At 34.0% G+C, this 12,020-nt stretch overlaps 1 protein-coding gene across 1 annotated transcript in view; it reads right to left on the minus strand.

The window, feature by feature from the left end:
• The window catches only part of LOC106469835 (ubiquitin carboxyl-terminal hydrolase 31-like), a 56,622-nt gene extending 47,276 nt beyond the window's left edge, over window positions 1–9,346 (minus strand). The window contains exon 1 of the mRNA XM_013930345.2: window positions 8,278–9,346. Within this exon, the coding sequence (XP_013785799.2) occupies window positions 8,278–9,237 (960 nt within the window). The 5' untranslated portion in view covers window positions 9,238–9,346. The remainder of the gene's footprint in view (window positions 1–8,277) is intronic.
• Window positions 9,347–12,020: the final 2,674 nt, after the last annotated feature.

Genomic DNA, 12,020 nt, shown 5'->3' on the forward strand with positions numbered 1-12,020 from the left:
TGGGATGGGGATACCCACGATCCTCAGATTGCGAGTCGAGCGCCTTATCCACCTGGCCATGAGTTACAATGATACACCGCGCTGTGTAGATCGACAGAAAGTTGGCGCTTAAAAATTTAAACGTTTTTAAGGTTACAAATTTATCAGCCAGTATCTACGCCATCTAGAATTCGAAACCTCGCCTAACGAACAGACGAAAAAGAAACCCTCTAAAAAATTGAACTGGTTTCTTAAAAACAACCTAACGCTTGTATACAAATTAAACGAATGCAGAGTATAGCCCATACGGGTTGTTTTTTGTTTTTTTTTAAGTACCAAAACATGCCGCTGTACACAGAAAACAAAACAAGGAAGTATTTTTCGATTCTTAGTTGCTAACGAGAAGCGATTACGTGTGGTTTTCGATAATGATTGAATTCTGAAACGGGTTTAACATTTGTTAACACCAAATAATTAGCTACACGCATATCTGTTATAGCCTTGAGTTTACGTATTTTATTGTTCATTATCAGCAAACGTCAAGGTTTTATAAACCTTTCTGACAAGTATTAACGACGATCTTTTAGTTAAATATCTACACATACACAGGTACATTTTAGTTTGATATTCCACTAACTTTTTGATCAAGATATAGTCTTAACATTTTCTGTAAAATACAGCTCCTTCCCGATGTAAAATATACACACAAATACATAACATAAATATATAGACTCGCAATCTGATGGTCGCGGGTTTGAATCCCCGTCCTACCAAACATGCTCGCCCTTTCAGCCATGGGGATGTCATAATGTCACAATCAATACCACCTATTCGTTGGTAAAAGAGTAGCCCAAGAGTTGGCGGTGGGTGGTGACGATTAGCTGCCTTCCCTCTAGTTTTACACTGCTAAATTAGGGACGGCTAGCGCAGATAGCCCTCGTGTAGCTTTGCGCAAAATCCATAACAAACAAACATAAATATATTTATACTTCTAAACATAGCAATCAGTATATAATGATAGGCGATACTCTATTTAAAAAGTCAAAGGTCAAAATCACACATCAAACTAAACAGGTATTTGAAGCATAGTAATTTAGTGACACTTAGTTGTAATTCTTTACTTTAGTTTCGTGTTTAATTTGTATTGGAGCTGACTTTAATGATTTGTGTTTGGAGCAATTAATCAAAGCATCAGCATTGCTATCGTATTTACAACAACGACTTTTAACTAGCTGAGCGTGAATAAGAGAAAATCGACATTTCTGCTCATGCGTCAGAAAGTTGTCTGGTATTTTGGAACATAGTTGAAACGCAAACTTTGTTTGTCGAAACGCAGGAAAAGATTGACGTGGCGGTATCCGAATAGATAATCCTTTTCTGATGTCATGTTACGCTTCAGCCAAAGTGGACGCCACCAACTTCTGCCGCCCTTGGCGTTACACGACCTTCCTTCTGAAATTTTAACCCTTCGAGGATATCGTATTCCGTGCACAGAACGTGTACAGTTTAATATCACATGAACATACACATACTACAACAGATGTCTGAAGTTTCCAATTATAGTTACATCTATTTACAGATTAATTCCGGGGGGGGGTGGGGGCTAAAAATTATTAAACTCGCTATCTATTGAAAAAAAAAGGAGTCAATCTCCACACTTCAACAAAGGTTGGATGTTTTCATTATACATTTGCAAACTTAAGTCTTGATAATTTGCACCTTTATCTTTCCCAATTTTATATCAGCTACACAAACCGATCCATATTCTTTTACACCCTTTTACATGGATGTTCAAAAACATAAGGTCATCATACTTGTGTTTTAACACTAGGACGTTCAAGAGCACAAGGTCATCACACTCATGTTTTAACATAAGGATGTTTCAAACCTCAACCAGTTGGAGAATAAAAGATGCATTAATGCACTAGATGACTTATGAAAAGCATGCAAGAAGAATGGATGTGCTTTTGAAAGAACAGCCTTAGGACAGAGCCTTTCACAATGGAAACTATGCTGCAAGCCTATTGTCAAGATACATGGTCATCAGATAGAATATGATTGGACATGGTGACAAGAACTGTGACAATGTGGCAAGATTCCAAATTCACTTTACTATAAGGTACTCAACCTCTGTACATATTTCATCATACAGTCAGTTTGTGTTACATCAGTGCTTTCCAAACTGTGATGGCAAGTTGCTCGGGATGTTGCAAGAGTTTCACAAAACAAGGAATAATTAACACCTTAAAAAACTCAACAAAAACATTGCATGTAGCAGCAGGGGTGTGATACAAATCAAGATAAGTGGATAAGGGTGTCATCAGTGAGAAGAATTTGGAAACCATAATCAACTGAGAAGTAATTGAATACAGGTTTTGTTTATCAATTATGGCTTTATTTTGCAAGGTCAAGAAAAAATGTCACTTCAAAATCTGATGCAGGATATTCAAGCTAATAGCCTACATTACTTTTACTGGCAGTAATGATGACTGCTTAACTTTTTCAATAAAGCACATTTAATACATATGGGAACCCACTCAAGAGCATGATTACAGAAGATGATCTTGAGAAAGAATGGATAAGTTAAAGCCATTGAAAGTTCGTTGTTAGTCGCAAAGCTAATAGAATTTTAAGGTGTATTTACAGACATATTGATTACAAATCAAAACAGGTAATTATCTGTATACAAATCACTAGTTAGGCCTCACATAAAATACTCATGTACAGTTTCATCTTCGTATCTAAGAAAGGATATGAACTTGTTGAAAAGGGTTTTTTGGAGGACTACTAGAAAAAGTTATCTTATAAGGATAAGTTAAGATTTCTTAACTTATTTTCTCTTGGGAAAAGAAAGGTAAGAGGAGGTCTTATACAAGTTAACAAGATTATCCCAACGATGAATAGGATAAAGGCATCTGACTTCTTTCTGCTATATTTTAAGATCAACAGGGCGAGAGGACACACATTTAATATTTGGGAAAGATAGGCTAGGCACTAGTTAAGACAGTTTTATTTTACTAACAAGATGACTGGCTTATGGAAGGGAATCAATGATCTCCTGAGAAGTAAAAGGATGGGAGTAAATATGAGATTGTACAGACAACCTTAAAGGACCAAATGGTCCCTTGCTGTTTAGATATAATGTTGAAAGTGTTGAATCAATGAGCTGACAATTCAAAACATTTGACCAGTCAATTTTTGAACTGTGCTTAATCAAAAAAAGTAGGTGAGATCTCAGTAAATGTGCTTAAGTATTAAGAGGTGTCAAGCTTTCCCTTCAAGAATATGAAATAGCAAATGGTTGAGTTCAGATGCATAATTAATATTTTATTTTGCTCTTTCTCAAAAACAAAAAGAACACAAAACCTCTTTTAACTTTAAACTAAAGTAAACCAATGTGAAGTTTTTTATAAACTACAACATATATACTAATTTTTTAACACTAGAATGTTCAAGAACACTAGATCATCATATTCATGTTTTAACATAAGGACATTCAAGAGCACTAGGTCATTATACTTGTGTTTTAATATAAGGATGTTCAAGAGCACTAGGTCATCATACTCGTGTTTTAATATAAGGATGTTCAAGAGCACTAGGTCATCATACTTGTGTTTTAATATAAGGATGTTCAAGAGCACTAGGTCATTATACTCGTGTTTTAACATAAGGATGTTCAAGAGCACTAGGTCATTATACTCATGTTTTAACACTCGGATGTTCAAGAACACTAGGTCATCATACTTGTGTTTTAATATAAGGATGTTCAAGAGCACTAGGTCATCATACTTGTGTTTTAACACTCGGATGTTCAAGAACACTAGATCATCATACTTGTGTTTTAACATAAGGATGTTCAAGAGCACTAGGTCATCATACTTGTGTTTTAACACTAGGATGTTCAAGAACACTAGATCATTATAGTCGTGTTTTAACACTCAGATGATCAAGAGCACTAGGTCATCATACTTGTGTTTTAATATAAGGATGATCAAGAGCACTAGGTCATTATACTCGTGTTTTAACATAAGGATGTTCAAGAGCACTAGGTCATTATACTCGTGTTTTAACACTAGGATGTTCAAGAGTACTAGGTCATTATACTCGTGTTTTAACACTAGGATGTTCAAGAACACTAGGTCATCATACTTGTGTTTTAACAATAGGATGTTCAAGAACACTAGATCATTATACTCGTGTTTTAACACTCGGATGTTCAAGAACACTAGGTCATCATACTTGTGTTTTAACATAAGGATGTTCAAGAGCACTAGGTCATCATACTTGTGTTTTAATATAAAGATGTTCAAGAGTACTAGGTCATTATACTCGTGTTTTAACACTCGGATGTTCAAGAACACTAGGTCATCATACTCGTGTTTTAATATAAGGATGTTCAAGAGCACTAGGTCATCATACTTTTGTTTTAACATAAGGATGTTCAAGAGCACTAGGTCATTATACTCGTGTTTTAACACTAGGATGTTCAAGAGCACTAGGTCATTATACTCGTGTTTTAACACTAGGATGTTCAAGAACACTAGGTTATCATACTTGTGTTTTAACACTAGGATGTTCAAGAACACTAGATCATCATATTCATGTTTTAACATAAGGACATTCAAGAACACTGGGTCATCATACTTGTGTTTTAACATAAGAATGTTCAAGAGCACTATGTCATCATACTTGTGTTTTAATATAAGGATGTTCAAGAGCACTAGGTCATCATACTCGTGTTTTAACATAAGGATGTTCAAAAGCACTAGGTCATTATACTCGTGTTTTAACACTAGGATGTTCAAGAACACTATATCATTATACTCGTGTTTTAACACTAGGATGTTCAAGAACACTAGATCATCATATTCATGTTTTACCATAAGGACATTCAAGAACACTGGGTCATCATACTTGTGTTTTAACATAAGAATGTTCAAGAGCACTATGTCATCATACTTGTGTTTTAACACAAGGATGTTCATGAGCACTAGGTCATCATACTTGTGTTTTAACATAAGGATGATCAACAGCACAACATTATGATGCACGTGTTTTAACAAAATGAGTTGTGAATTCCAAAGCATAAAAAAAAAATCCTGTCATTCTCCATTGTGGTAACTGTCGTTCACCTGTGCAGAAAGTGAAACATACATTACTTGTAATGTGTGTCTAGAACATTACATTATTACAGTGAGAATGGCTATCAGTAACTCCAGATGTTGTGGACATAGCTGACACAGATGTATTGGGTAAAACTAATAAAAACCATTTTCAAAGTTATTATTCGGTTGAACATTTACAGATATTCAAAAGATGAAATGCAAAAACAAATGTCCATAAAGAACTAATAAAATGACCTTGAGTATTGATTGTAACGATATAAAGTTTTATACCATACACAGTGACACAGAAGAACATACATGCAGATTTTTTTATACTTTCTGCTTTTATAAAACCAACGTTTTAGAGAATGTAGGTAATGTTCCCCATAAATCAAGAAAATAATTACCAGTAGTTGGGACACTTGACACTAAAAAAACACATCACTAGTGTGTCCAGGATAGCTACACAAGAACAAAAATAAGTTACCAATAATAAGGGGTTTTAGACAGTACCTGTTTTAAGAAATTAGCAGGGGAGGGGCCAACAGCTGAAGGAAAAGGGCCTTAACAACAACAAGGCAAGCCTCTAAAATTCAAGTCAATATAATTAAATAGAAAACAATAGTTCAGAAGACCTTGGTTGTTATATTTGGCATTTGAAGGTTAAAACAAGGCAGAGATTAGAAATTCTTGAGTAGGGGCCCAAGAAATGAACTGCCCCCCTCCTTTTGTACCTGAAAAATGGCCCTGCTTTTAGTCATTTAAAATCAGTAAGTAAATGGCAAAAAAAAAAAGAAATTAAAAACATGTTTCTAAAGAAGACCCTGAAATCGCAAAATAACATAGCATAAAATAAAAAATATACTTATACCTAATTCTTAATTTGCACCTCAACCTCATTCAGACAGCAATATTATACCCATAATGGCACATACTGCTAAAGTATCAATGACAAATAATGATAACCATATGCTGTATATACAATATTATGTGGGTGGAAAGATTACATTTAGAAGTTTCAAGTCAAATGTATTATAATTACTTAATCCCCAGTATGTGGGTCTAGACCGAATTCAGAGGGAACTGGGTGGACTACAGACTAGTGTCAGTTTCCAGTATTCAAGCTAGAATAAAAAAAGAATGGTATTCCGATAAAGGACAGAAATCTGCATTTTACAGTGAAAAGGACTCATCTTTTAATAGTGTTTCACAACGAAGTAATGGAGTTTATGGGGTTGGCCAGATTGTGTTCCTTTTGCATAAAATAGTAGAAGTATTAATTTTCAAGGAAGTAATACATTTAGCCACCTTGTAGTGGCAAGTAAGCTTCAATGAACTTCCCTCACCCATCTTTATCGACAGAATTCATAAAACCACTGAGAAAGTGACTTCACAGAGCTAGGGATCCAGATCTTGTATTATGCAACATTATGTGGCCACTACCATGTGTTATGAGGAATTATGGATGGCGAGTATGGGACTTACTCCATCATAGCCTGAAAGCTACTGTGAATTTGGCCATGCTGGTGGACAATTCAGAAACCAGATATCTCTACTCAGAATTATATTAAAAAAAAAAGAAACTGCAGAAAGCTTCTTTCAGAAAACAACTCACCAAATGTGTCTCTCTGTCTCGAAGACTGAGCATTAAATAAAACAGATATATAGTAACTCGAGACAAAAATAAATTTAAACACTTTTTGTGTCAAAAGCATCAGATTGGACTTTGATTACACACCAGTCTTAAATTTTGAGTCCTACTGTTCAATACACTAGAAGCAACCTATATTTCTTTAGCTAGATCCCAATACTCAGTTACATCCAATTATCACAACCAGACTTTTCTCACATAATATATACAGAGCCAATCAAACAAAATTCTAACACTTTCCTGCCACTAAGTTAGTTTTGGTCAATTTTTCTACTTTACCAAAAATAAACAACATTTGTACAAATGCAACAAAACTCTAGTCACTTGTTGTGTAGTTGAAAAATAAAATTTGCTAAAACTTAACTGCATACCATTTTCAGAGTTTTCACTTTTCAAGGTAATTCATCACATGTGAGATGGAAATTTAAAATGTCAGAAATGTGTATGTTCATTCAAATTGAACGATTTTCTCTATAACTGTACATATAACACAAATAGTATGTTTTGCTCAATCTACTGGCTCCAAGAATTTTTATTAAATTTTTGCTTGAAATTACATCCATATTTTTCTTTTTAAACTTAGGTAAAAAAAAACAATGTAAGTCAATGTAGCCTCTTTCTAATGAATAGCCGCAATAATTCTCTGGCTAAGTTCGGAGTTACTCTGTAAGCAACAACTGCCATCAGAACATTTATGCCTTTAATAGAACTCATCAAAGAAATTCTATACGAATAACAAGATTTTAGTGTGTCAAGAATTTTTGGCATGATTGGACTAAAAGTATAAAGAAAAAATTTAAATAAATCTTCAAGACACATTCCCAATATTTGACCACATAGTAAAAAGCCTCAAATAATCATCTGACCTGGATATTTGCAATACTGGCAAAAAACCATTTTTCAACACATCACTAAGTTCATACTATTCCTTAGAATAGTTTCTTTAAAAAGCTTGCCTTCCATAAATCATTAACTGATTTGAAAATGTTCTTGTTCTAATTATAGTGTAATAAAATGTTATAATAGTATTTGTCATCTTACTCCTACATTCAAAATTTCTCACACCTGTTGGTTTTATAATTTTTTCTTTTGCACAACAAAATCTACACAGATCCTAAGACAATGGACTTTTACAATCTAAATTGTTTAAAAAACTGTAAATTAATAACTACAGGATCTACAGCTAATTTATAGTTTTAAAGACTTCTTGCTGCAAATTTGTCTGATCATTTTAACTTAATTAATAAAAAACGAGCACTTTCATTTCCCATGTCGTGTTTTTAAAATTTCAATTTGATTTTACTTCTTACTAACTTAACGAGGTAATAATTGATAAATAAGGATGAGAGTAATAAGAACTGTACTACTAGCATGGCCTTGTTTAAAATTTTGCCTTGCAATTATCTTTCTAACAGCAGTCACTGTTTTTTTTTATGTCTTAGTTTCATAATTCAAATGTAATGAATTTAAAGTATGAAAGATATATCAAGTTCCATGCCAATTTTGTTAATTATTAGTCCTACAAGTAGAATATAAGCCTACCTGTTTCGATTTCTTGTATTTCTTTTTGGTTGCAGTGTTGAGGTCTTCATGCACTTTGTCCAAAAGCCACAATAAAAACTCCTGTGCATCATGCTGATTACTGCCTTCATACTGAGTCCCATACTTTGAAACAGTACTTTTGAATTTATTAGATATTTCTGGAAGGTACTGACAACTCCAAATTGATTTAAGTAACACACCTAGTTGTTCAGTTACTTCACCTTTTGTTCCATATTTTCTGGCATGAATTTTATTTCTTCTCAACAAGTCCACTCTATAATGGTTCATTACAAAATATTCTGCAAACATATCTGTATTACTTAAGCATTGAATTATTGCATTCATAAAACACGTATTTCCATGGTTATGAATACCACTTACTGCTGGAATTTTATCTTTTATTAAAGGTTCAGGAAATTCTGACGCTGCTGTAGTTCCTAGATCACACACTAAATGTTGAGATCTGATGTCTGTGTTTGATGCAGACACATGTTTTAGTTTGCTATTTTTACTGGTTTCAATTTCAAAATCACATGCATGAGTACTGCTGGTAGTTATTGAAACATTTGATGGAATTGCCAATTGCGATAAGTGACGTCTAAAAAGTCTTCTTAAAAATCCATGGGATTGTTTACCATTTTTATCACAAACCTTTTTTTCTTCTTTTTTGCTCTTCCTAACTGTTGTAGGCTCAGGTTCTAACTTAGAAGAAGGTTGCAAAACTTCTCTGTTTTTCTTTTTCCTTACTCGTTTACGACCACTCATCAATCTTGGTAGAGTGAAGAAACCAGAATGGAATCTATTTACTTTCGAACCGTCGATTAATAAATCGCTAACGTCTGTAGCTACATCAACAACAATTCCCTCTTCAACATCAGCTAAATCACCTTCTGACGCGGATTTCGAATACTTCGGTTTTTTTGCTTCTGTCATTTTTCGGCACTGGAAGTTAACATTCATTTCAAAACTCAATCCATGTGTTCAGTCGGAAACACCGGTGCTCGTCAACCACCCATACCATACTAAACATTCAACTAAGAATCGAAACTGTCGAACACAACCAGCTCAAACAATTACTCGCTCACACTCAAAGTTAGAAAAATTACTATAGAGGGCGCTTGTCAAGGTAAAGTCGGGACCGTTTAATCTATTATATAAGTTGATATTATCTGTTTTCATTTCTTATTTGTCTATATCGAGCAAGGAGATGAGTAATTAACCAACTACGAAAACAACATAAACGTAAGCATGAAAAAGCGTATTTGATAGAATTTGACACAATTCGTAGTTTTTAGCCTTATTAGTATTATATTAATTTACATTCATGATGGTAAATATTGAATTCCACCATAAGCCTAATAACAAATCTTATAACTTGTAGAACCTACAATATCTAAATAATTTCTCAGTTTCTATAGATGCTTATTGACTGTCTAAAACTCTCATGTTACCTCCTAATATAATATAATATAATATACAGTATATAGTTATAATATACTAAGATATTATTAGAAATAATACCGATGTTATGCAAATTAGACCATAAAGAAAATACATCTGTCTTCATTAGGATTTAAGCAATACGGTAAGCTTGAGGACTTATGACACTCAAATTCTGGGTTCGATCCGTGCGATGGACAACGCCCAGAATACTCATTAGCAAACATGACAAAGAAATAAACAAATTATACGAAACACACAAAAACAAACAAAAAATCATCAAATAGTACAAGACACATCAAAAATTATGAATATCTTTTAAAAAAAATACACATTATTTTAAAACGTGATCCGAAACAAAAAAAAACGACTGCTTCCTTGTTCTTTGTAAGTGAAAACAATGCAGGATACCTTACTCAAAAATCTCTTCGTTAGTCATCCACTTAAATTTATCTTTGCCAACTGGTACTCACAATTTTATCTAAGACCTACTCTAATCAGCACAGTCATGGAACACAGTTTGTTTGGCATTACATTCCCTTAGACAACTTTACCAAAAGCGATCAATATTCAGTGGCATCACATTCCCTTAGACAACTTTACCAAAAGCGATCAATATTCAGTGGCATTACATTCCCTTAGACAACTTTACCAAAAGCGATCAATATTCAGTGGCATCACATTCCCTTAGACAACTTTACCAAAAGCGATCAATATTCAGTGGCATCACATTCCCTTAGACAACTTTACCAAAAGCGATCAATATTCAGTGGCATCACATTCCCTTCCACCATGACTTTATATCGGTTGTTATCGAGACGTGATTTGTTGATTTGCTCAATCAGAATCGCTTTAATATATAGTATTCAAGCTTGTATACATTTTCACGAGATTGAAAATGGTAGAACACCAAGGTTTTTACAACTAAAAAAAAATCTAGATTTATATACACACACGCACACAATCTTGCTACTTGGGAATATTTAAGCAAATCATAATCTATACAGCTCCCCTGTATAGACCATGGGTGAGTAACCAATTTTTTTTCCTGGTTATGGATGTGTCCAGTCGATCATAGAAATGGCCACACTATTAATAAAACAGAAAATTTTCACTAAATAAATTTATTTCAGGATTCTAATGACAGTCAAGGTCAATTATAAACACAACGCAAAAGTCCAAAAAAAAATACTTTTTCAAAATTACAAAAGCGGGAAATTTCAATGAGAGATTTGATATTATTTTTCTCTGACCAGCTAAAGAAAACACTATCGATGATTCTACGAATTGGCAACACATTTTCGCAAAATGGCCACACATGGCCCTTGGTCAATGGGCTGCCCACACAGGGTATAGACTGATATATATAAATAAGTTTTCTTGTGTAGTTTGTTATTATTCGGTCCGGTGTGGCCAGGTGGTTAGGGAGCTTGACTCGCAATCTGAGGGTCGCGGGTTCGAATCCCCGTCACAAACATGCTCACCCTTTCAGCCGTGGGGGCGTTATGATGTGACGGTCAATCCCACTATTCGTTGATAAAAGAGTAGCGGTGGGTGGTGATGACTAGCTGCCTTCCCTTTAGTCTTACACTGCTAAATTAGGGACGGCCAGCGCAGATAACCCTCGTATAGCTTTACGCGAAATTCAAAACAAACAAACAAGCTTATTATTATTCATTTATGAACAAAGTTTACAGGTAGCAACTTCCGGCCTTAAACACTGATCGTGTAGTGACGTGTTTGATAATTTTTTAAATTCATTTGCACTACAATGAAGAACGCATTCACGAAGTTATTTCGTTTTGACGAAAAAGGTTTCGCTAAACAGATTTCTCACCTTTTTTAATCGCGTTATAGGTGTGAGGGTCATTGTCAAAGCCAATTGATATCTTACTGTTTTCATTTGCGTCACATCAAGTCTTGGAAATACGAGGAGACAACAATAGCTATACAAATTGAATCAGAAGACTCGTGTCAATAGTTCTTTATGTAAACCATAAAATTTTAAAATATTTCTGGCGTGATTGTTCTTTAGCTGTTTCCATTTTAAAGTTAACCGTTAGAGAATTACTGCTGCCTTGTTTCATGATGAGATTAGTGGATTGTTATAAGATGACGTAGAGATAAAGACGAAGCAATTTGTGAATTATTTTTAGATATAATATAATGAAAGTGTGTTCCTATTTAAATATTCACATATTTAGTCTTACAGGACGAACTGAATGATTGTTTTGATTTTTTTAAAGCTTGTCTAAATAACATCATATCAAAATATTAAAGGATAACATTGCTTCGTGAACATA

The sequence above is a fragment of the Limulus polyphemus genome, unplaced genomic scaffold (assembly GCF_000517525.1).
Source record: "Limulus polyphemus unplaced genomic scaffold, Limulus_polyphemus-2.1.2 Scaffold3676, whole genome shotgun sequence".
Lineage (NCBI taxonomy): Eukaryota > Metazoa > Arthropoda > Merostomata > Xiphosura > Limulidae > Limulus > Limulus polyphemus.